Here is a 26319-nt window from a genome sequence, read left to right on the forward strand (position 1 = left end):
GCTCAGGGGAGATTTTTGAAACAGTTCTACGGAATACAAGTCTAATATGGCAACACTGGCATTCAATAAAAGCACTTTGAGCATTGTATCAAGCTTTCTGCCTGAAAGATTGTGTGGAGTATTGTAAAGAGCTGAACGGGGAGATGAGTTCACACTTATCCAGAGCTTGATCTCAGTTGAATTACAGATGATGCCAGTAGTAACTTTCCGAGCAGATGGTAGAGCTTTCTTTCTGAAGAAGCATTCGAGTTACTGTGGCTCACTTTATTCACACCCCTCATTATTGCCACTCCAGGAAAGGCACCAGAAAGCTATTTTGGCTAATGTACGGTGCCAAGGGGAAGTACATTAGTTAGTGAAAAGAAAATAAACAAAGGCAGTTCCGGGTCTGGGGCCATTAACCACAATTAACCAAACTCAGCTGTTAATTGGAACAGTAGCACCAGGCACCTGGCCATGGGAAGAGGGGAGAAATGGACAATAACAGTTTGTATCTAATTCCACTGAAGTTAATAGAATGGAAAATCGGGTGGGGGGGAGGGCGCGTTGTGTTTTGGAGGTGTGATACTAGGGAGCACAGAGGTTTAAAACAACGTAGCTATACTTACAGTGTGTTATCTCTTACATGGCTGATATTCTCTCTGTGTTTGCCGCGCTAGGACATATGACGCCACTTCCGATGAGCACGTTTAACACAACAGAGCTTCACTAGAGCTAATGAGAATTAATGCTAATGCATAACGGGGGGGGTGTAACAGTCAGTCCTCTAGCACCCATTCTGCACCCCCACTGAAATTGAAAGTTCCATCCACGATGGGGCATCTTTTAAAATCTCAGTGAACGGAATTGGGGTAACATGTTTGGAGATTTTTTTTAATCGCTTCAAAGTGGGCAATAAGTTAGAAGGTCCCTACGTGACCAGGATTTCTCAACAATCGGAATTCCATCTTTCTAAGCTGGAATTTAACCATGCTCCAGAACTGGAAGCCCACTGGCATGCCCAAGTGAGCCTCACAGGATGTGAGAAACAGTGATGTTTAATGATACGGTATTGTCTAACTCTGAGCCCTGTGAGATTACACTCATCAAAATAAAACCATAACCAGGCACTTCTTCCAAGATTGTCAAGGCATCCTCACAGTCTGAGAAATAACATGCCGGCATCATCATCATCTCCAATTCATTGGCATCGACCGCGAGCATCCTACATAATAACTAACTGGCATGAATTGTCTCTCAACATTGTCAAATCGTCTTCCTGTAAATGGATGTTTGACCTGCTTCCTCTGTAAGAATTTTTCTATTGGATTTCTCATTCATATCAAAGCTACACATTTTCCCGGACTTAAGTTCCAAACACGAAAAAAAATAGCATTTTGTACACATCACCGCCTTAATCTTGAATGCAAGATTAAGATTATAGAGAATTTAGAACGTTTTCACACAATTATAGAATCCTTACAGTGCAGAAGGAGGCCACTCAGCCCATCGAATCTGTGCCGACCCTCTGAAACAAGCACCCGACCTAGGACAAATCCCCCGCCCTATCCCCAGATCCCCACCGAATTGTTGAATACTCAGGGGCAATTTAGCATGGCAATCCACCCAACCTGCACATCCTTGGGCCGTGGCAGGACCCAGAAACCCAGGCAGACACGGGGGAACTTGCAAACTCCACACGGACACCGAGTCGGAATAGAACCCAGGTCCCCGGCGCCATGAGTACAATAGGATTTATTTCTGGGCAGCTCATTTCCTGCTAAATTACTTTTACAGGTTGAATAGAAAGTTATATCTTGAGCAATTGTTCACCATGAAAATTCTTTGTGAAGTCTGATTAAATGTATGGATATTAAACATTTTTTCCCCAAATGTATTGCTTTCCCACAACTTTGATCCGTCGCAACGTTGAAGATTTTAAAGGGGAAATAAAGTTGTTTGGCTGGATTCTCCATTTCGGAGAGAATGTTCTCCAGCTGGAGGTGAATTGCAACTGGTTTACGATCCCCCTGGGAGCGCAGAACGGCAGGAAATTCAGTACTCTCTTCCCATGCAAATTTCTTGAGGAAATCTGAATTCTCTGAACATACGAGCCAGATGCCCCAAATTCGAATTCCACAATGGCAACATGAAAATGAAAATGAAAATGAAATGAAATGAAAATCGCTTATTGTCATGAGTAGGCTTCAATTAAGTTACTGTGAAAAGCCCCTAGTCGCCGCATTCCGGCGCCTGTTCGGGGAGGCTGGTACGGGAATTGAACCGTGCTGCTGGACTGGTTCAATCTGTAGTAATTTGTGGGCTAGCTAAATTTCTATGAGTACAAATTGGGTCATTGGCATTCAGGAAAGGGGATCTGCCACCACTTCCTCAACTCATCCATTTGACTCTTGACCCTAAGTCGCTCCAAGAATTGCACGAGCAATTCCTTTCCAGGCAACAAGAGACAGATGATAAACATTGCCATTCCAGTGTTGCCCTTATCCCAAGAGCAAGTGACAACAAAAAAAGTGACTGTGCTTTAAACTAATTTGGTGTCTGTGGATGCTTTGAGAAGTCTGAGAACCTGACAAGACATTACACGAATGCTTTCCCACATATACTGACTGGGGAATGAAACAAAAGGTCAGGGGCATAATACTTGAAGAAGACAACATAGTTTTTGGGCACATGTTACAACTTGTTCTCAATTGCAGAACTTTTATCCATGCTTGTTCCTGATGTAATTTTGGAAGCAGAGGGGCAAGGAGGAGTTTTAATATTTTTTTCATTGAGCTATTATTTATTATTTACGATGCTATGGTAGATGAGGGAAAAGGATTGTTTGCCTTGGTAGAGCTGTTGGAAGCAGGTGGTCAGGAGGTGCAATCCCCAATGATTAAGTCCAGCCAGAGCTAAGGACAATCCTTAGAATTGGACTGTTTGTGTCGTGGATTATTTTTCACCCTCCAGACAGATAAATTGTTTCAATACTTTTACACGTATTGTTATTCAAAAGAAAAACCTACGAATGCCATTATTTTTCTCCTCTGGGTGGAATCGATGCTGACAAACGTTAGAGGCAACAAACATGTTATCAGTTATTAAGCACATGTCAACAATTGGGAGACCAAGGTCCAAATTAAGAGAACCTAACCCTTTCTCTTTTTCACCTGAAAAGGTTTTGTATAAAACCTTTTGCCTGCTTCACATATTGTTCCTCCAATTTATACAGCTCCAATTGTTAGGAAATGCACTCATGCTTCAATAAGACCCCACTGGTGAGCTCAATCCTATGTCGATTGTATGTCAATATAACTATTTAAATCTGATCGAGGGTGCCTCGAGTAAACCCTGATTTGAGTGGTCCCATTTTAATGAACTCCATCAGATCATTCTCAGCTACACAAGCCCAATGCAAGTAAGATGGGTGGAAAACGTTTGAGTTTTTAAAAATTCATGTAGGGGATGTGGCATTTATTGCACCATCCCAAATTGCCCTTGAGAAGGCGGTGGTGAGCCGGAAGATAAAGGAACCAGTGCATTTGAACCGTACCTCTCAGGATTGCCCATCACTCCATCACTGCCCATCAAGGATCCATCAGATTTCCTGATGGAATGCGGTGCAAAAGGAATGCTGGCCAGGGCTCACAACAATAAGCTGCACACACCTCCAAAGCACAGAACAACAACCAGCCCTGAAATATACTTCCACACCCAACACCAAACCAACCTCCAACGGTTAAGAGGAGTAATATGACTGGAATTAAAAACCCGAAACTAAAAATAGGGTTCCCGCACCCTGCCTCAATTACCTGACAGTTGCTTGTGGCACAGATTCAGGGCTAACTGGTACTTGAACTCCCTTCTCCCATTCTTGTCTCCACGAATCAGCCAGGATATAGTATTCCTCCGTGTTTAGCTGGTGCGAATCATGTAGTTTCATTGCAGTTATTAGATCTGTTCTGTAGACCTAAAATTTAAAAAAGACACAAATTACCCGTCCATTCGTCTGGTTCCAAAAATCCAGGATAACTAGGTAAACTCAACCAAGCCAATGAAATCTGTACCATCAAAACACCAGGCATTTTGGAATATATGATCAATTAGAATCTCAGAGGATGATATGATTCATGGGCAATTAATAATAATAATCTAAATTAGTGCATAGGTCACTGCCTGTGCGGAGTCTACACGTTCTCCCTGTGTCTGCGTGGGTTTCCTCCAGGTGCTCCGGTTTCCTCCCACAAGTCCCGAAAGACATGCTTGTTAGGTGAATTGGACATTCTGAATTCTCCCTCAGTGTACCCGAACAGGCACCGGAGTGTAGTGACTAGGGGATTTTCACAGTAACTTCATTGCATTGTTAATGTAAGCCTACTTGTGACACTAATAAAGATCATTATTATTATCTGTCCTCAACAACTAAATGAGGCTCTATTTTTATTTTTTTATATAAATATGGAGTACCCAATTATCTTTTTTCCAATTAAGTGGCAATTTAACGTGGCCAATTAACCTACCCTGCATATCTTTTTGGTTTGTGGGGGTGAGAGCCACGTAGACACGGGGAGAATGTGCAAATTCCACACAGACAGTGACCCGGGGCAGGATTGAGCCTGGGATCTCAGAGCCGTGAGGCAGCAGTGCTAACCGCTACACCATCGTGCTGCCCCGTGAGACTCTAACTTCTGTCATGTCCTTCGCTTGTTTCCATAGCTTTCTTTGCTCGTCTTCGGTTCACTGATAATTTCCCTCTCCATATCTCTCACACAAACATATATCCTGTTGATGTCTTTAGATCTCTGTTTGCCTTTGACTATTTTTCTCACTCCTACGACTGAAAGGTTTCCTGATGAGCAAGGTAACTCAAATGGAGCAATATTCCCTCCTTCCGCCCCGACCCACATCCCCAATGCACTATATGGTTGCCTTATCTGGTTGTACACATTCCTGGAGGTTTAATTGCACGGCTTCCAGCCTTCAACAGCTTCGCATCCACTCTCCCTCCACTGGCCACCCAATGCGACATCCTCACAGGCCTTCCCACACCAACTGGGCTCTTCATTGCCCAACTGGAGCACTGTTGACTGTGAAACCTTTCATCCCCATGCCCCCTGCAATATTTGTCGCAATAATAAACCAAAGTAATCAAAGAAGAGGATAACAATGTTTTTGTAATGCCTCTATGATATTCTCATTGGTGGCTGAAAGCAGTGCTCAGAAAATTAATCTTTTATTAACGAAGACTCTGAACAAATCCTAATGATCAGCAACTCTCATGTTGTAACGTGAAACACGTTGTTCACCACCTTCCCATCAGATGGGGAGGCAGTAGCGTAGTAGTACTGTCACTGGATTAGCAAATCAGAAATCCAGAGTAATGCTCTGAGGACCCGGATTCGAATCCGGCCACTGCAGATCAATAAAAATCTGAAATTAAGAGTCTAATGATGACCATGAAACCATTGCCGATTGTCATAAAAATCCACCTGGCTCCTCCGGGTGCTACTGTTTCCTCCCACAAGTCCTGAAAGACGTACTGTTAGGTAATTTGGACATTCTGAATTCTCCCTCCGTGTACCCGAACAGGCGCCGGAACATGGCGACTCGGGGCTTTTCACGGTAACTTCATTGCAGTGTTAATGTAAGCCTAGTTGTGACAATAAAGATTATTATTATTAATGTCCTTTCGGGAAGGAATTCTGCCATCCTTACCTGGTCTGGCCTACATGTGATTCCAGGCCCACAGCAATGTGTTAGACTCTTAACTGCCCCCTCAAGGGCAATTAGGAATTACAATAAATGCCAGCCAGCGACGCCCACTGCCCAGGGACGAATAAAAAAAAAGAACACCTATAGAATAAAGGCTTGTAGCTAGGGTTTCAACACAATTTCTAATGCAGGCATGCAAATCCTGACAAATTTGTTTATAATCCTGCAAAGCTGTATGTAAATAAATTTCCACTGCAATTTTTGTTCAAATACTATATGACTCCTTTACCACAAAAGGAAGAAGCCATGCAAATTTGTGACCTATTTTGAAAAGTTAAATCTGCAAAAGAGGTCCAGTCACACAATCGGCATCTTTATATTCCCAGTTTTCCCTCTCGCCTCCTGGGGCTGTTAATTCTTACTGAACAGAAGTTTTTATTAAAAAATTTAGAGTACCCAATTTTTTTTTTTTCCCAATTAAGGGGCAATTTAGCTTGGCCAATTCATCTACTCTGCACATCATTTTGGGTTGTATGGGGTGAGACCAACACAGGCACGGGGAGAATGTGCAAGGTCCACACGGACAGTGACTCAGGGCTGGGATCAAATCCGGGTCCTCGGCGCCGTGAGACCGCAGTGCTAACCACTGTGCCACCATGTTGCCTCCTGAGCATAAGTTAAGTGACATTCGAAATGTTCTTGTGCCCATGTCAAGTGACCATTCTTCTGGTGTGGAGCCTGAGCTAATTAACTAAAGGTACCCCATCATTCGACATTCACAGAGGTCAGATTTCAGCAAAAGTCAGCCAGGATTGGGAATCCTAGCTAGTTTCTTCCCTTCCCAAGACCAAGGACGTCAAGTGCTGTCCTGGCCAGGATCCACTAACACAGCACACACATTGAATCAATTTGGGGTCTTTGTTCGATTAGTATTGCCTGAGTGGTGCATTTCCCGCCTAGGGCAATCAGAAAAGCTGCACTAACTATCTTACAAAAGGACAGGGATTGCAGGCGTAGAATAGCTGGTCCTGATGATGGAGAGGGTGTGGAGGCTGAGATGTAAGATTGTGGATGGTCTTGTTTAACATGAGAAGCTAGAAAGGAGGGTGGATTTGGTGTTACGATGGAGGAGTTTATGTCAGATGCACAGAACAGCAGCTTCGGTCTCTCCAAAGTTCAGCTGAAGGTCATTGGCAGGCAGGCTGACAGCACAGAGATGCAAATAGGGTCAAGACAAACAGTAGAGAAGGAGAGTGGAGTGTTGCCAGTAAAGATATGGAAACTGGTCTGGTGGTTGTGGGTGATGCCCCTTCGCAGCATCTCATAGACAAAGGCAAGAAGGGATCCATGGATAGATTGTTGGTGTCCCCAGGGGCGATGATATAGCGAAGGAAGAGAAGCCATCGCTGGAGGAGTGCTAGCTACATTCCGATAGGCAGGTACGCCACAATACACACAGCAGGTTGTAAAGCAAGAAAGTGTTCAAAGACATAATTAGCCTTTAGAAAACAAACATTCAGAAGGAAAGTAGGCGGCTGACAGATGCCCAAAACATTACCTGTAGCAGTAATAATATTTGTAGCCTGTATTAACTGAGTTCAGTCTGGTTTTTCTTCCTGGAACTGAGGCAAATCTCAAGTTAAAGTGCCTTAGGTGGAAGTCAAAGCTTGGACAATGTGATTATATGATGGCGACCATTTAGTGATCAGTTTGCAAAACAGAAAATGGACCCTTAAATCTTGTGTCTGAATTATATAAAATGTCCTAAACCACCATTCTGCTTCATGGAAGCTGAAAGGATTGAGTTGTAAAATTGGAAAAAGGTGTTGATAAAATATTTTGATCGGCAGCTCCAATCTTACCACCCCCCTCCCTGCACTTTCAAGGCCCGCCCCCTGCTTTCTAGCCCATCCCCTTCACACCATGTAAATTGTAGAGGCCCCTGGGTAACCCCCTCAAATTGGCAAGGCCACCCCCCCCCCCCCCCCCCCCCCCCGAGCTTGACCCCTGGCAGTGCCAACCTGGGCTTCTTCCAGGGCAGCACTGCCAGGGTGTCAGGGCGGAACTGCCAGAGTGCCAGGCTGACAGTGTCAATGTGCCTGGGTGGCAGGGGGAGTGCCAGGATATTCCCCTGCCTTGTCCCTGACCACCTGGGGGTCTCCAATGGCCTGCGAGTCCTCCCAAGGTGCCTTTATGCCTGGTCCATGTTTGTGTGGACCAGTTCTAAATGGTGCCCTGCCGAGGTCTCCCAGGCGCCCAATGGCTCATTTAAATATGTTGATCTGGATTTCACCCATAGAGCGAGAGATCCAGATTGTGCTGGGCAGTACAAGTCGGGTGGCTCGCGGTCAGCCCGGCGCCTGGCACAGAGCCCGATCTGGGGTTTTTGTGTGGTTTACCCATTGCGCTCAGATCCAAGCTGGGCACAATGGGGTGGCTGAATTGCGACCCAAGTCTCTGGCCCAGAGAGAAAAGAAATTGATCGGCATTCCACCAATTCTCCGAATCTTTATGGAGCCACCACTGGAAGGGTGTGTCTGACTGACACCGCCCCTACCCCCCCCCACCTCTCCCCAATTGCCCAGTCAATCAGCTCTCACTATCAATGCTCACGCATTGGAAGGGTTTGGAATTTGGCCACTATTTGTTTAAACATCCCAATTTGAGAACCAACCTCTTCAGGTGGTAGGACAGTAGCACAGAGGGAAAAGGAGGAGAGAAAATTTCAGACATGGACAGAGCATTACCTCAGATGGTTTTCGGTCTTCATGCCTTGATGTGGAGCTTCTTCTGTGCCGTGACCTGGAATGCTGGGACCAGGAGGTCGAGTGACCTAAAAAAGAAAATCAGCAACAGTTTTCTTCCTTTGTACTTTGATCGGTCCCGAGTTGGGTAGACGATGCCTCAGTTTTGCATCTCGACCATAGGACTGCACTGAAATGTCAGCCAAGTTAATGGGTTCGCACCCGGAGTGTGACCTGAACCCACGCCCCTCTTACTCAGAAGCGAGAGCCGACTAACTTAGGAGAGCTGACAGCTGACAGGAAGGTTTTGTCTGCAGGGAAGTCTGGAAAGCTAAAGATTCCTACTGGAATGAACCAAAAACAAAACCACTCTCCTTTATAATAATATACGGGCAAAATACTGTGGATGCTGGAGATCTGAAATAAAAGCAGTAAGTGTTGAAAAAACTCAGCACAACCGGCAGCATCTGTGGAGAGAGGCATAGTTAAAGGGTGGGTTTTACCGGAATTGCCCAAACTCAATGGTATTGTGGCTGCCTCTCCAAGCTCTCTATCCCACCCCTGACGATTCCCACCATGGGTGGGAACGGAAACCAACGTTTTGAGTCCAACGAGACTCTTCGTGACAAAGACTCCACAAATGCTGCCAGATCTGCTGAGCTTTTCCAGCACTTTGTTTCCGCTCATCCCTACAGTTAGTATTAATGGTTCAGCTTTTCCCAATACATTGAGGACACTGAATGTCGAACAGCTTTGCTGGTGGAATTACTGGGATCACATGTTACCCATTTGTCCTCACTCCAAACCTCCTGACCCGCTTTCAAACAGATCGCGTAACATTTAGCTGAACCACTGGAACAGGTAAATGGAGAAGTGGAGGCCCTTTATTCCCATCCTTCGGAGTAACTTCGCAACAGACAACTCCCGGGGTCTCAAATCCTGAACTGGGGTTTGAACACACCGCCTCCTGAATCATGCTCACGTACAAATGAGCAAAGGGGCTTCATTGCAGTCTGAACTGCATTCTTGGCTGGAGAAGTCAATGGAGCATACAAGAAATTCTTACAGAAAATCTCAAAACAGCTTTTCATTTCAGAATTACAGAACTAAAGTGGCAGGGAGAGTTAGTTAAATACTAGCTGATTTTACGTGGCACAATAAAAAATTGTCTCTTCCCATCAATTTCTCTCCGAATCGCTGCGATTCTTTATCTTTGTCTTTCACTTTCTTTCTCTATTGTCGGGATTTTGCACCTGGATTAACCGCGACGCAAACAGTGACGTGGGTGTATAAATATCGCGAGACTCAGAAAAAAAAAGTCTCACCGGCGAGGGATTCTAAGGTCCATCCAGTTCACCTGTTACCATCCTGCTGGTCGCATGATACAATTAGAATGGAGTTGTTGATTAATCATGGCAATCAATCTCTTTTGGTTAGCCAGCAACAGATCAGGAGGAGAAGGTATGGCATAGGAGGAGCAAATGTCGCAACTGGAGTTGACCTGGGTTGAATGGGCCTCTCACTGGTACTGTGGTAGATCCAGGGTTGCAAGGAATACTAGCATTACCAAGAACAGTAGGCCAAGGTGGCAACTGGAGATGGAGTAGAGAGGCCACAGGTTCTTATTGTGGCTAGGTTGGAACGGGAGGGAACACCGCAGAACCCGAGCACAAATGCCAGGCAAGAGGCAAGATGGGTGCCTGCTCACTTAGAATTTGCATCCCTCACTGTGCCCGCACAGTAGCGAGGAGAAGTGGCACGGAATTGCAGAAAGAAGCAAAGAGTCAAGCTACTCCTGGAAATACTGCGAGGAGGAAAAAAAGAGTAGGGTTGGGTTTAATGGTACGGAGAGAGGGGGATAGAGAAATACAAATAGAGAGATAGATATGAACAAGCAGCTAGATATAGGTAAATGGACAATTAACCAGGAACAAAAATACCAAAAATCAATTTGGTACTGGACAGTGCCTTTCACCTATAATACAAATAAACAGCACTGTTAACTTCATTGTGATTTACAAAGGCTACAAACACGGATATTTTAATAAATCTTCTCAATGTAGCCAAATCCTCATATTTCTTTATCTTAGGTGACATGCTCCACTGAAGAGACCTCTCACAACATGACATTCAAATTAATGTTCCTTTCATTTTGTCATCATGGCAGCAAAGGGTGATGAAACAACACATGGAATTCTCAAAACCAAGATCACACAGGCTTCACTACGCAGATAAAGGCAATGATAAGTGGCAGAAGGTGTAGAGGGGACATGAGGAAAAACGTTTTTATGCAGAGGATAGTGGGTGTCCAGAATACTCTGCCCGAGTTGGTGGTGGAAGCAGAGACCCTTAACTTAAACCTGGATCCGCACCTTAAGTGCTCTAAGCTATACGGCTATGAACCAGGTGCAGGAAGGTGGGATTTGAAAGGGCATTTGGGTGTCCTCAGGCAGGCATGGACATGATGGGCTGAATGGCCTCCTTCTGTGCTGTAACTTTTCTATGATTTTAATGCTAAATAGAGCTGAATTCCGTTAAACAGTTGTCACAAGTAATGATAGGAACTTTGCTTCGAGATATTTCTTACTTAACGTTTTTTTATGTTTTGAGGGTTATGACGGTTTTGAGGGTTTTTAACGTTTTGAGGGCTATGACACAAGAGAAGGGAATTAGAAGTCACCAGCGAGGGTGAGAGACGACACAGAATGAAAATCCTACATGGTGTGACCTTTGCTCCCAGATTCAGGTTAAGTGTGTGCAGCAAATGAAGTTGCACTCGAAGAGGACAAATTCATAAAAAAGACCCTTAATATGAATATGAAAGGCCAATATTATGTGTTTATATGTTTTTTTAAAAAGCAATAATGTGTAAAAGAGGGAGAGAAAGAGAAAAAAGAAAATTAATAAATATCAACGGATAGAAATTACAATAATTCAATGCAGGTTTCAAAATACACGTTGCCCTCAATCCTTTGGAGGACACGATCTTTATTTTCCAATTTCCTGCCTTTTCCTCTGTCTATGGTTCTACAAACTGTGTCACCTCTTCAAGCGCAGGTCCGTACAGGTTAGTATCAGCAATTTGTTCAACCAGGCCCACTGAGCTCAGGGCTTACTGACAATCTACATGTACTCAATTCCAGGCTACAGTAACCAAGACTAGGGATGACCTCCCTAGCCCAGGGGACGCTGGTCAATCTTTGATTAACAACATGGCTGAAATCTATTAATTCAACACAGCGCAGGGTTCAGGTCTACAGCCTTTCCACTCTCCCAGGGTCATAGCCACTTACCCACTAATCCACTGGGGGCACAGTTTAATGTTTTTAGTGAACAAAGTGTCCAGATATCCCTGACTTCAAATAACTCATTTTCGCTTTAACAGTTTGTAAATAACAGAATTTATCTGACTAACACATCTTCCATTTTCATTTTAACGTGGTTACTGTACATGCTTCAAGACCTGCGTTGTAACTGCGCATGCTTAGTTTCATTTTTTTAAAACACACAACGGCTTTGCTTGCCACCTCTCTCAATCCGCTCACTCGCTCCCACGTGCCAACTCTCACTCCCTCCTGCCCACCGCCCCCTCGACGCTTCCCTCACCCCACCGTCTTACTCCCACCAACTCTCTGCCCTCCTCGCTGTTTCTCTCCTGACCCCCCCCCCCCCCCCCCCCCCCCCCCCCCTCGCTGCTTCCCACTCATTGCCCCTCTTCTGAACCCTTGCTCCAAGTGAGGTCACTGAGATGGATGGGGTCGGGGAAGGAGCAGTGAGTGGGGCAGGGAGCTGAACAAAGAACAAAGAACAAAGAAAATTACAGCACAGGAACATGCCCTTCGGCCATCCCAGCCTGCGCCGATCCAGATCCTTTATCTAAACCTGTCTCCTATTTTCCAAGGTCTACTTCCCTCTGTTCCCGCCCATTCATATACCTGTCTAGATGCTTCTTAAATGATGCTATCGTGCCCGCCTCTACCACCTCCGCTGGTAAAGCGTTCCAGGCACCCACCACCCTCTGCGTAAAAAATTTCCACGCACATCTCCCTTAAACTTTCCCCCTCTCACCTTGAAATCGTGACCCCTTGTAACTGATACCCCCACTCTTGGGAAAAGCTTGTTGCTATCCACCCTGTCCATACCTCTCATAATTTTGTAGACCTCAATCAGGTCCCCCCTCAACCTCCGTCTTTCCAACGAAAACATTCCTAATCTACTCAACCTTTCTTCATAGCTAGCACCCTCCATACCAGGCAACATCCTGGTGAACCTCCTCTGCACCCTCTCCAAGGCATCCACATCCTTCTGGTAATGTGGCGACCAGAACTGCACGCAGTATTCCAAATGTGGCCGAACCAAAGTCCTATACAACTGTAACATGACCTGCCAACTCTTGTACTCAATACCCCGTCCGATGAAGGCAAGCATGCTGTATGCCTTCTTGACCACTCTATCAACCTGCGTTGCCACCTTCAGGGTACAATGGACCTGAACTCCCAGATCTCTCTGCACATCAATTTTCCCCAAGACCCTTCCATTGACCATATAGTCCGCTCTTGAATTTGATCTTCCAAAATGCATCACCTCGCATTTGCCTGGATTGAACTCCATCTGCCATTTCTCTGCCCAACTCTCCAATCTATTTATATTTTGTTGTATTCTCTGACAGTCCTCCTCGCTATCTGCAACCACATCGATCTTAGTATCATCTGCAAACTTGCTAATCAGACCACCTATACCTTCCTCCAGGCCATTTATGTATATCACAAACAACAGTGGTCCGAGCACGGATCCCTGTGGAACACCACTAGTCACCCTTCTCCATTTTGAGACACTCCCTTCCACCACTACTCTCTGTCTCCTGTTGCCCAGCCAGTTCTTTATCCATCTAGCTAGTACACCCTGAACCCCATACGATTTCACTTTTTCCATCAACCTGCCATGGGAAAACTTATCAAACGCCTTACTAAAGTCCATGTATACGACATCTACAGCCCTTCCCTCATCAATTAACTTTGTCACTTCCTCAAAGAATTCTATTAGGTTTGTAAGACACGGCCTTCCCTGCACAAAACCATGCTGCCTATCACTGATAAGTCTATTTTCTTCCAGATGTGAATAGATCCTATCCCTCAGTATCGTCTCCAACAGTTTGCCTACCACTGACGTCAAGCTCACAGGTCTGTAATTCCCTGGATTATCCCTGCTACCCTTCTTAAACAAAGGGACAACATTAGCAATTCTCCAGTCCTCCGGGACCTCACCTGTGCTCAAGGATGCTGCAAAGATATCTGTTAATGCCCCAGCTATTTCGACCCTCGCTTCCCTCAGTAACCTGGGATAGATCCCATCCGGTCCTGGGGACTTGTCCACCTTAATGTCTTTAAGAATACCCAAAACTTCCCCTTCCGTATGACAACTTGACCGAGAGTATTTAAACATCCATCCCTAGCCTCAACATCCGTCTTGTCCCTCTCCTTTGTGAATACCGATGCAAAGTATTCATTAAGAATCTCACCCATTTCCTCTGAGTCCACGCATAAATTCCCTCTTTTGTCTTTAAGTGGGCCAATCCTTTCTCTAGTTACCCTCTTGCTCCTTACATACGAATAAAATGCTTTGGGATTTTCCTTAACCCTGTTAGCCAAAGATATTTCATGACCCCTTTTAGCCCTCTTTATTGCGCGTTTGAGATTCGTCCTACTTTCCCGATATTCCTCCAAAGCTTCATCAGTTTTGAGTTGCCTCGATCCTATGTATGCTTTCTTTTTCATCTTAGCTAGTCTCACAATTTCACCCGTCATCCATGGTTCCCTAATCTTGCCATTTCTATCTTTCATTTTCACAGGAACATGTCTGTCCTGCACTCTAATCAACCTTTCCTTAAAAGACTTCCACATTTCAAATGTGGATTTACCCTTAAACAGCTGCTCCCAATCCACATTCCCTAGCTCCTGCCGAATTTTGTTATACTCTGCCTTTCCCCAATTTAGTACTCTTCCTTTCGGACCCCTCTTGTCCTTGTCCATGAGTATTCTAAAACTTACGGAATTGTGATCGCTATTCCCAAAGTAATCACCGACTGAAACATCAACCACCTGGCCGGGATCATTCCCCAATACCAGGTCCAGTATGGCCCCTTCCCGAGTTGGACTATTTACATACTGCTCTAAAAAAACTCTCCTGGATGCTCCTTACAAACTCTGCTCCATCTACGCCTCCAACAGTACACGAATTCCATTCAATGTTGGGGAAGTTAAAATCTCCCATCACAACCACCCTATTGCTCCTACATTTTTCTATAATCTGTCTGCATATTTGTACCTCTACTTCATGCTCGCTTTTGGGAGGCCTGTAGTAAAGTCCCAACAATGTGAGAGGATCGAGAGAGAGAAATACTGAGCGAGTTGGATTGAGGAGATTGGGAGCAGGAAGTAGTGAGTGAGTGGAAGTGAGGGGTCTGGGAGAGGGAGACAGTTAGCGAGTGGGATTTAGGGGGTTGGGAAAGCAACGCAGTGAGCAAGTGGGAGTGAGGGGGTCATGAGAGGGAAATAGTGAGCGAGTGGGAGTGAGGGGATTGGGAAAGCAAATCAGTGAGGAGGAAGCAGCGAGGAGGAGTGAACGGTGAGTGGGAGGCAGAAAACAGCGAGGGAAGGTGTAGAAAGAATAATAAGTAAGGGTAGTTCATAGAAGAGAAGTTTGGGATTAAGTTCAATAGGTTTTTAATCCAAAAACTATGGGCCAGGAATGTAACCCACCCTTCCGTCACTTGCCTCAAATATAGCGGTTAACATGACTTACTGTCATTGTCATCAGAATCATCACTGCTGCTAGGAAGCCGACCTCTTTTCATGGTCTTCTCAATTTCTGGCTCAAAGGCTGTGAAGAAAGAGATTGTGGTTAATGTCAAGGGCCAACGATAGCGGCCTGCTTCTCTAAAGAGTGGCCAGGCCGTTTGAAATTCTGCCAAGTACATGCATTCCCCATCTTTTTCTGTCGCCTCAAGTCAGCAAGAAGCAGCTAGTCCTTGGTAAGTCAACACGAGGCAGAAAGCTTGCGCTGTAACATAATGAGGTTTGGCAAGTATCACAACGGCACCACTGTGCAGAAGGCAGAGAACGCAATGATCGTTACTGACAGGCAAACTGCAATTAGGCCTCTTTGTAATAGAATGCGAACAAACAAGATCAATAATCAAGTCACTTTTGGACGCTGAAATGATGTTGCAGAGTAGGCAAGGGCCTACCATCCCTTTCTCCAGTGCGATACCAGTGATGTTAAACCTCATTAACATTAAGTGCAGCGGGGGGTGCGAGGGGGAAGGGGTGCACCTTCACTGAACTAGCAGAGAAGAATTTCACACAGCCACGTCATGCATTCATCCACCAGTAAGCTGCTGCATATTTTCCGGACCATGAAAAATTAATGTTTACACAGAAACCACTTTGCAGTCAAAACAGCAGTTCCAGGTCGGCAGGTGGCTTGGTACCTCCAACTGAAACTCTGCAACGGCCTGATCCTAGAGTTATCCCCACACTGATGCTACGCGATGATGAGGAAATTAAATAAATCCAACAATTTCAAATAAACCTAATATTACAGAGGATGAAAGTATCAACAAAACAAAATGTTCAAGTAACTCGCAGAAAATGTAAATGCAAGGGAATATCCTTTTCTCTCCTATTCCCTCCCTTCCTCTCAATGGCAAGTGAGGATCACAGTTCCTTCCAGAAGCATGGCTTCCCTCCAGTGTCTCACACTAGTGGCCATTCTACAAACAGGGGCTGTGGCAGCCTGTCCCCCACTGCGGACATCTATTCCGCTGCTTACCAGACTAGGGTGAGTGCATCAGCCAAGTTATGGACATCGTTTGTAACTAATTCAAGGAGGCTGGGTTGACTTAAGGCTGAGAGCAGTAGAATTAAGGCACTTGAACAGATAATTCTCATGTCTACCCTCAAGGGCTTTTAGAAAAAGGCCCAAAACCAAATTGGGATTCACCAAGATCTGCAATAATTCTTCTACCATAAAAGGGTGCTCTGTATTTTGTATCCACAGGATGAAGCTAAAGGCATTGTTGATCACAAGACTGGTGGCACCAATCCCGTTTCACAATATACAGTCATAGTCACAATGTCACAGACACTATGGCAGAGACGGAGGGCGGGCTCTCTGCAGTGCAATCCAGACAGTCCCCTTCCACCGCTCTATCTCAGTAACCCTGCAAGTTTATTCTCCTCAAGTGCGCATCCATGAGTTCAGAGGCAGCATTGACTGCCGTGTCGCTCGGACTGATTGATTAATTTTGCAAGGCCCCTTTAAATCTCTGCTTTATTTATTGGTGGTTGAGGCCTAATGGACTGCAATGGGGCGCGAGAGCTACTGCTGCGCAAAACAAATCTTTGAATAGGTAGTTCTTTTTTTGAGAAAACTGGCTTTTCCATCAATATCTCCATGCAAATGAAGGAGGGGGAGATGGTGGGGCGGGGGTGCGGTAAAGGAAGGCGAGATGGAGGGGGTGAAGGAGGGAGAGATGCGGTGATGAAGGAGAGAGAGATGGGGTAAAGGATGGAGAGATGGGGTGAAGGAGGGAGAGATGTGGTGGTGAAGGAGGGAGAGATGAGGGTGAAGGTGGGTGAGATGGGGGTGCAGGAGGGAGAGATGGGCAGCGAAGGAGTTCGAGATAGTGGGAGGTGAAGTAGGAAGAGATGGGGGGATGAAGGAGGTAAAGATGGAAGATGAAGGATAGAGATGGAGTGAATCAGGGGGAATTGGGGATGAAGGAGGGAGAAATGGGGGTGAAAGAATGAGATGCGGATGAAGGAAGGACAGATAGGGTGAGGAGGATGAGGTGGGAGAGTGAAGGAGGGTGATATGGGAGTGATGGGGGGAGATGGGCATTAAGGAGGGAGAGATGGATGTGGGTGAAGGAAGGAGAGATAGGGGGTTAACAACAGAGAGGTTGTGGTGGTGAAGGAGGAAGCAATAGGGATGAAGGAATGGAAGCTGGGGGTGAAGGAGGGGTGGATGGGGAATTGGTGGTGAAGGTGGGGAGTAGGGAGATGGTGGAGCCATGGATGGGGTTGACAGATGGGGAGGGACGGGTGATGAAGGTGGGGAGATGGGACAGAAAGCAGGGGTGAAGCGGGTGATGGGGTGAAATAGGGAATGGGGACAAAGGAAGGGGAAATAGTGATGTAGCCACACCACCTCCACCCCCCCCCCCCCCCCCCCCCCTCCACAACCCTAACAACCCTCCCCCAAACCTTTCACCCGAAGGCCACATTATGTCTATGATATTACAATGGGATTACACTGGAATATAGGCTGGGAAGCACCGCACTAAGGAGAACAACCTAACCTTATAAATAAAAACCCTCATCCCTGGAAACAGTCTGATAAATTAATGAACAGCAATTAATTTCAGAGCAGAGAATAATTATCTTTTCTCCATTGAAACTCCTTCTACTACTGCTCTGGACGGCAAAGTAGCACAACACAGAATGCCAGGTCACTCAGGACTTCACAGGATTTACGAGCCAGTTGAAAATGAAATGAAAATGAAAATCGCTTATTGTCACAAGTAGGCTTCAATGACGTTACTGTGAAAAGCCCCTAAAGTTTACCATCCTTCATAGTTTACACACAACATGCGTCAACAAGCGAACTCTGCTGATGGTATTAACCGTGTACAAGTTGTGTTATGACGAAATCCAGCTTTTAAGAGCATTACATTTCTCTTCACTTCATCGCAGCCAGGTTTTTTCTCATAAAAGCAATCCCAGGTGGGTCACACTTCTGAAGTAGCTTAATTAATGGCGGCAGTATTTCGAAAGTAAGAAAGCGAGATAATCTATTCCAACTGGGGTAGTCTATAACTTGGAAATTCTGTTACAATGGGGGGCTGGAAAAGAAAGGCATCAGAGTGTAAAAAATAATCAATGTTGTATTACAAGCTGAATTTCTCTCCAACACACAGTGAAAACCATATAAAGGGGCTGGTAACCAATCTTTCAAAAACATAAAATCTTTATTAAGATGTGTTCCCCGGTGACTCGATCATCTATGCAGCATGCAACACATTTGTTTCATTACTTACTTCAACACGAATCGAAGGAAATGTATCTGTCCCAATAAATTCTGAACAGTATTGCATTTAGCTACTGCCTCTAGCGTGTTTTAGATGGGTTCAAGTTTAGGGAGAGTGGAAGGTTGGAGGGCGAGGAGAGCATTGGAACTGTCAAGCCTGGAAGTAATTAAAGTATGGTTGAGGGAGTCAGCAGAGGGGCTGAGGCAGGGATTGAGGCTGACATGTGAGAGGTGAACATAGACAGTTTTTGTCATGGAGAGATAATGGGGTTGGAAACTCATGTCAGAATCAAATAAGGAGCTACTGTAAATACTTGTTTTTGTAACTGTCCTTTGCACTTTAGTTTTAACTGGAAGTCAGGGCAGTTCGTGCAGATAGGGTGGCACAGTGGCATTATCATTAGCAATGCTGCCTCACAGCACGAGGGACCCGGGTTCCATCCCTGCTTTGGGTGACTGTGGAGTTTGCACATTCTCCCTGTGCCTGCGTCGGTTTCCTCTGGGTGCTCCAGTTTCCTCCCACAGTCCAAAGCTGTGCACGTTAGGTGGATTGGTCATGATCAACACACGAGGCTACGGGGATAGGGCGGGGGTGTGGGACTAGGTAGAATGCTCTTTCGGAGGGTCGGTGCAGAGTCGATGGGCCGAATGATCTCCTTCCGCACTGTAGGGATTGTATGGTCAGACGACCAGAGAGGGAACATTTCCCATGGCTCTGGCAACAGCAGTTGGAAACAGGGAGAAATCAAGAAGGCATCTCTCATAGCTCTACTCAAAGCAGTAAAATGCAAGCAAGCAAGCTTCAGAGAAACTAAAGGACGGTTGGTTCTAGAAACCTGGAAATAGATCAGGACAATGTTCATCAGCAGCACAGACAAAGCTGAGAATAGATTGCTGTGGGAAGCTAAGTTTGCAAAGCTTTCCAAAGTAATCCTAAAGTTTGGAATATCTTATTACAGTCTGCAAAACACATTTTTAAGTAATTGGGCAGACGGTATCAGCTGAATATCAGAATTTATGTTCACAACGGAAGATCATCAATTCAAAGGAATCCTAAATGGTTTTTTTGTGAAATCCTGGAGTGGATTCGCTGGTAGAAGTGGAGCGGGAGCTCTGTTGAAAAGAGTGCTTTGGACAAAGTTGAATGGATTTCGGAATGCAACTTGCTAATGGCGAGATGTATTGCAAGGGAAGGTTTTAAAATGTGCCTTTGGGAGTGGAGCTTGGAAATTCTCATGTGGCAATCATCTGGGGGGAGTCTGAGGTGACATCCACAGACATTCACTTGGGGTTTCAGAGCAGAGTATATGCTTGACCACAGTCATCCTGCATGTGTCAAAAGGACTTTGTGTGCTAATGAGACCATTAGAGTTTCAAATTGTTATCCAGGGAGGAAAGGAGTATAATAATAATAATCTTTATTATTGTCACAAGTAGGCTTACATTAACACTGCAATGAAGTTACTGTGAAAATGCCCTAGTCGCCACACTCCGGCGCCTGTTCGGGTCCCGTGAAGGTGAATTCAGAATGTCTAAATGACCGAACAGCACATCTTTCCAGACTTTGTGGGAGGAAACCGGAGCACCCGGAGGAAACCCACGCAGACACATGGAAAACGTGCAGACTCGGCACAGACAGTGTCCCAAGCTAGGAGTCGAACCTGGGACCCTGGCGCTGTGAAGCAACCGTGCTAACCACTGTGCTACCATGCCGTCCAATCCGTTTTTTCATATATAACTAAGGTTTATTTTCTTGTTGTTAAAATGTAATCAGCAGCCCTGTGGCTCTTCCTCCATGTTTGATTAAAAAAAAGCTAAAGTTATAGGGCTGGATTCTCCGCCCCACCAGGCCACTTTTCAGCCTCGACCAGCCAGCGGGATTCTCCGTTACGCCGGCCAGTCAATGGGGTTTCCCATTGTGGGGCAGCCCATGTCATCGGGAAACCCCCCCCCCCCGGGCGTCACCAAACCGGAGAATCCCACCCAGGGTCTTTTAAGCCAGGGTTCCATTCTGAGATCTTTCCGTCCAATTATAATATGAACTGGGATCGTAACCGTCATGAACAACCTGGTAAAGCCCGAGCGAGTGGCTAAATGGGGGCTACCGTCACTCACAAATGAATGGTGATTTGTAAATAAAGAATGGCTTTGATCTTCTGAATGTTTAAATGGAGGAAATTTCTCATCCAGGGCTGCTTGTCAAACAAGCAGACTGACAAGACAGAAGCACTGAAGGGGTTGAGAGGTGCTGGCGAGGTAGACCAGAGTGCTTTCAGTGTACACATGCAAACCAAGGTCTAGTCTCTGCATGCACCACGCAGATGAGAAATAGGAGCACAGTAGCACAGTGGTTATCACAGTTACTTCACAGCTCCAGGGGCCCAGGTTCGATTCCCGGCTTGGGCCACTGTCTGTGCGGAGTCCGCACATTTTCTCCGTGTCTACGTGGGTTTCCTCCGGGTGCTCCGGTTTCCTCCCACAGTCCAAAGATGTGCAGGTTAGGTGGATTGGCCATGCTAAATTACCCTTCGTGTCCAAAGAAATGTTAAGCGGGGTTACGCGGATAGGGTGGAGGCTTGGGATTAACTGGGGTGCTCTTTCCAAGGGCCGATGCAGGCTCGATGGGACAAATGGCCTCCTTCTGCACTGTAAATTCTATGATTCTATCTCAGGAGGCGGCCAAAATGAGATCCTCAATGGAGCTGTGATGACCCATGTGCTGGGAAAACCTGTATTTTAGTTTGTGCAGTGTCCATTTAAGATCAGGGTGAATGGGGGAATATTCTGAAAGAGTGTTAATTGGTTTCCTGCTTATGACATCTTTAGGTTCCAAGATATGTCACGTGGCCTAAAATTGACACAAGGATGAACAACTAAGAAGCAGCAGGTAACATAAAACAAATTGCAGTGGGGTTGGATTTGCCTGTGTTTTTGATTTGGCAGTTCAAGACAGACTGAGAATTTGTGTGAACAGGAAACGAGCAAGGATCTCTCTGAATGGAACAGTTTTCTGTTTGACAGTCTTTAAACCCGATTCTGATAATAGAGCAGAGACTGTGTTACTGTGTGTGTTAGCCAGTGAGAGCAAAGAACTGTAGATCGGAAGGGCAAGAGGTTGTTAATTGGGCATGACTCACTGTTGCTGTTTCAGTGTTGCAGGAGCCCACTACACCATGGGACAATGAATGGAAAATGGCGAATGATGAATGTAACTTAAGGACAAAATGATTGAGTGGGAAGTGAGATGCCCGACATAGCCGAGGCTGAGTTGGAAAAACTGTGAGGTTGCACCTGATGCTCCTTTTGTGGGGGAAGTAATGTGAGTGCTTATAACTACGTGAGTTATATCTTTGTTGGATTAACTATCTGAAGTTTGGTTTGAAGTATCCTTCGCCTGTTAATTAATATGTTTTAAACATTATTTATGGGATGTTGACGTCGCTGGTTAGGCCAAATTTATTGCCCATCCCTAGTTGCCCTTCAGAAGATGGTGTTGAGTTGCCTTCTTGAATCGTTGCAGTCCTTGAGGTGTAGGTACAACCACAGTGCTGTTAGGGAGGGAATTCCAAGATTTCCCCCAACGACAATTAAAGAAGGCGATATATTTCCAAGTCAGTGTGGTGAGTGAATTGGAGGGGAACCTCTAGGCGGTGGGGTCCCCAGGTATCTGCTGCTTTTTTCCTTCTAAATAGTAGCGGTCGTGGGTTTGGAAGGTGCTGTCTAAGGAATCAGGGATGGAATTCTCCGACCCCCCCCGCAGAGTTGAGGAATCGTCCGGGGCCTTCGTAAATCCCGCCCCCACCGGAATTCTCCGCCACCCGGGAATCGCGGGTGATTCTCCAGCACGCGATGGGCCGAAGTCCCGCCGCCGTCAGGCCTCTCCCGCCGACGTGGTTTAAACCACCTCTGTGCCGGCGGGAGCAGGCGGCGCGAGCGGGCCCCGGGGTCCTGGGGGGGTGCGAGCAGGCTAGGTGATCAGACCCCGGGGGTTGCCCCCACGGTGGCCTGGCTCGCGATCGGGGCCCACCGATCGGCGGGCAGGCCTGTGCCGTGGGGGCACTCTTTTTCTTCCGCCGCCGCCAAGGCCTCCACCATGGCGGTGGCGGAAGAGACCTCCTCCACCGCGCATGCGCCGGTGGTGACGTCAGTGGCCGGTGACGCTCCGGCGCATGCACGGACTCACGCCGACCGGCGAAGGCCTTTCGGCCAGCCCCGGCGCCGGCATGGTTGCCGCCACTCCGCTACGCCGGGACCCCCCCGCCCCGCCGGGTAGGGGAGAATTTCGCCCCATGTTAATCTTAACTGGCTTGTTACAGTGAAAGTTTCAAAAAGTTAAATCTTGTCCAGCAGTTTCCTTTTAACAAGATATTAGTCTCGAAACAAATCATAACAGAACTCTTTCCAGAAGTAAAGGACTACGGTGGGAAAATAAGGCATTGCAAGAGATCAAATTGGTTTCAAAAAGCCAGGTTGCATTATTTGATAAAGGTTTAAATAATGGCTGGACAACTCCTCAATGAAGTTTAAAATATCTTTGATTGGTAAAACCTTCCCCAGTTGTGCTTCCATTGATAGATTAAATACAGCAATCTGCACTTAGTGCTGCAAAAGGTCACGGTGCGGTTAACAGGAACATGACCCCCATTTCAAAAAGTGGTTTGTGGCTTATTCACAAAATACTGCTGCAAATCAAGGAGCTGGAATAATGTCTCCCAGTGTGATCATTTTCACAAGGAATTCTGCCCACAAAGCTTTCTGCAAACGACCACAAGGAGGAGGGAAGGGGTAAAGATGCAAGCCACATTTACTACTCATGCACTAACGTTGGACAGAGGCTCAAATTCTGATTATACTACTGAAAGTGTTCCCTTTTCCATATTGGACAGAGCTCAATTCACTTTTAAACTCAAATCCTTCATACCCGTCTGAATAACAATCTTTTTTTTATGTCACTTGCACATTAAACACTAAATCAGTAATACCCCAGAGGTCCTCTGACATTATTACAAAATAACCATAGCACTGCAATGCTGCTGTCTGCGGATAAGGCAGCATTAGACATTGCCACACTGAAATGTGGGTGCTGCAATAGATTACAACACCGTGCTTTTACCTCCACAAACTGCATTTAAAATCAGTAATGACGACTGACAGAAGAAAGGACAAGAGCACCACATCAAGTAAGTATTATACTGCTAATCTTGTGTAGGTACCAAGTGTGATCGTGTAAAGGATATATTACTGGACGCAATCTATAGATTTAAAGTTCAAACCGTACGTGTTAAGAGATCCGAACTTATCTTGTTATTGGGCAGGGAACGGGAACTACAAGTGTCGATGGGCTTCAGGAATTTCCATGCATACGCGAATCGGGAGTGGGATACACACGTGCAACACAGCATTTGGAGTTCTTCAGCAGAGGACAAGGGCCCAATGCACCTGTGTGAAAAATAAAATGGCAGGAAGAAACCCCAATCATGGGACCCAGGTGTGGGGCACCATAGCAAGAGAAGTCCCAGGACTGCAATTGTATAGGGCATTGGTGAGGCCACACTTGGAGCATTGTGTGCAATTTTAGTGTCCTTATCTGAGGAAGGATGTTCTTGCTATGGAGGGAGTGCAGTGAAGGTTTACCAGGCTGATTCCTGGGATGGTGGGACTGTCATATGAGGAGAATGTGTCATACTAACTCAATTAGGATTATACTCACTGGAATTTAGAAGAGTGAGCGGGGATCGCATAGAAACTTACAAAATTCTAACAGGATTAGACAGGGTAGATTCAGAAAGAATGTTCCCCAGGGTAGGGGAGTCCAGAACTAGGGGTGATAGTTTGAGGATAAGAGGTAAACCTTTTAGGAATGAGGTGAGGAGAAATTTCTTCAGCCAGAAAATGGTGAATCTGTGGAATTCGCAACCACAGGAAGTAGTTGAGGGCAAAAAGGAATTGGAAGGTACCAATCACCTCGAGCGTCACATGGTGGAGCATGTATAAACAGCGGAAGGAGAGCGCAGAATCCAGAGTGTCCCAACCACCTTATCAAACACCACCTGCCAAACCTGTGGCAGAGTCTGTGGATCCAGCATCGGACTATACAGCCACCGCAGAACCCACCTCCCCGGAGTGGGAGCAAGTCATCCTCGACTCTGAGGGACTGCCCATGAAGAATTACACCATGTTCAACCACAGTTTGCCTATTAATTCACATTTATATTATATTAACCCTAGATGTTAGAGTATAAGATAGATATTGGAAATTGTTTTATCTTTCTGACCTTGTACAGTAAAGTTTATTTTGTTTGTTCAAAAACCGTAAACCTTGTGGCTTTATTCCCTTAGCAAGTGTCCTGGATCTCAAAAAACTTTGTCTCCTTTGAACAATAAGTTACTGGGCCCTAAGCAGATGGTACCAAAAACTTCAGGCCCGGCATCATAACACAAGGCAGTTCGAAAGGTTTGATGGAATTTTTGAAAATCTTTAAATGAAAAACTGGTAAATATAGGCCGGGATTCTCCGCCGGCGCAATTCTCCGTTATGCCGGCGCCTGGGGGTTTTCCGACGGCGTGGGGCTGCCCCACAATAGGAAACCCCATTGACCAGCCGGCGTAACGGAGAATCACCGGTCAGGGCAGAAATGTGGCGGAGAATCCTGCCCATAAAGGGGGAACTGTTGGATGATTGTAAACAAACTACCGGTTCACTAATATCCTTTAAGAAATTCAACGTGCCATCCTTACCTGACAGAAACATAGGAAATTTAAGGCACAGAAGGAGGCCATTTGGCCCATCATGTTTATGCCTGCATGAAAAGAACTGTGCACCTTAAGAAGCACTTCCCAGCTCTTGGTCTGTAGCCCTGTAGGTGATGACATTAGGCTCCAGAGGAGCTTAAGATGTGTGGGTTAGGTGGATTGGCCATGATAAATTGCCCCCTAGTGTCCTGGGATGTGCAAGTTAGGTTACGGGGTTACAGGGGTGGGGGGGAGTGGACATGGGTACAATGTTCATTCAAAAGGTCGGTGCAGACTCAATGGGCCGAATGGTCTCCATCTGCACTGTAAGGATTCTATGATAAACACTAGCATGGACTGATTCGGGCCGAATGGTCTGTTTCTCTGTTGTATATCTAATGTATGTAATCCTGTGCAAACTTGGTGCTGTGTTGACATCTACAGCAGTATATCCTCAGCCAGAAAAATCATGCAATAGCAGTATCACATCAAAATCTACTTATTGCTATCAGCTAGCTGCACAGCCAAGTAAACCGTGAACCCCTTTTTAAAAATCCACACTTTGGATCCAGATTCCAGATACCCGCAGCATTAGATAAACCATTGTGTGCCACTCACTCATCCTTACATATCTACTCAGCCACTGGCAACTCCCACCACAGACAGTTGTGAAACCAGCTCAGATTCAGATCCAAGGGAGAGAATCTTCTGCTCTTGCTGGTGGTGAGCCGGGAAGGGCATTTACTGCAGCAGGTCGACGGCATACCTGAACCCTGCCGCCTTTTCACCTCCACCCCAATTATGTTCCGAGCAGAAGGGCTGTCGACCTCCCCACCTCGCCAACAACTGATGGCATAAGGTGTCCAATTAATGACCACTTAAGGGCCCCGTCCCGTTGCTGTTGGGGTTTACTCAGCTGCAGCGGGGGCCTGTCGCCATGCATGACTGGTGCAGGCTGCATATCGGGTGGGGAGGGTGGGGGAGACAGCCTCTCAATCAAAGGTAATCGGTGCCTGGTCAAGGGAGTGGACATTGGGATGCTGGGCCAACTCTGAGAGCC

The 26319-nt window shown here is 46.0% G+C and overlaps 1 protein-coding gene across 6 annotated transcripts in view; it reads right to left on the reverse strand.

Moving 5' to 3' along the window:
• Nucleotides 1-26319, reverse strand: part of jade1 (jade family PHD finger 1) — a 156287-nt gene that overhangs the window by 58614 nt on the left and 71354 nt on the right. For all 6 annotated transcript variants that reach the window (XM_038792525.1, XM_038792526.1, XM_038792529.1 and 3 more), the window contains 3 exons: nt 15240-15317; nt 8442-8527; nt 3795-3952 (listed from right to left, as the gene is read on the reverse strand). In XM_038792525.1, coding sequence (XP_038648453.1) covers nt 3795-3952; nt 8442-8527; nt 15240-15317 — 322 coding nt within the window. The remainder of the gene's footprint in view (nt 1-3794; nt 3953-8441; nt 8528-15239; nt 15318-26319) is intronic.

This window comes from Scyliorhinus canicula, chromosome 3, assembly GCF_902713615.1.
Source record: "Scyliorhinus canicula chromosome 3, sScyCan1.1, whole genome shotgun sequence".
NCBI classification, from domain to species: Eukaryota; Metazoa; Chordata; class Chondrichthyes; order Carcharhiniformes; family Scyliorhinidae; genus Scyliorhinus; species Scyliorhinus canicula.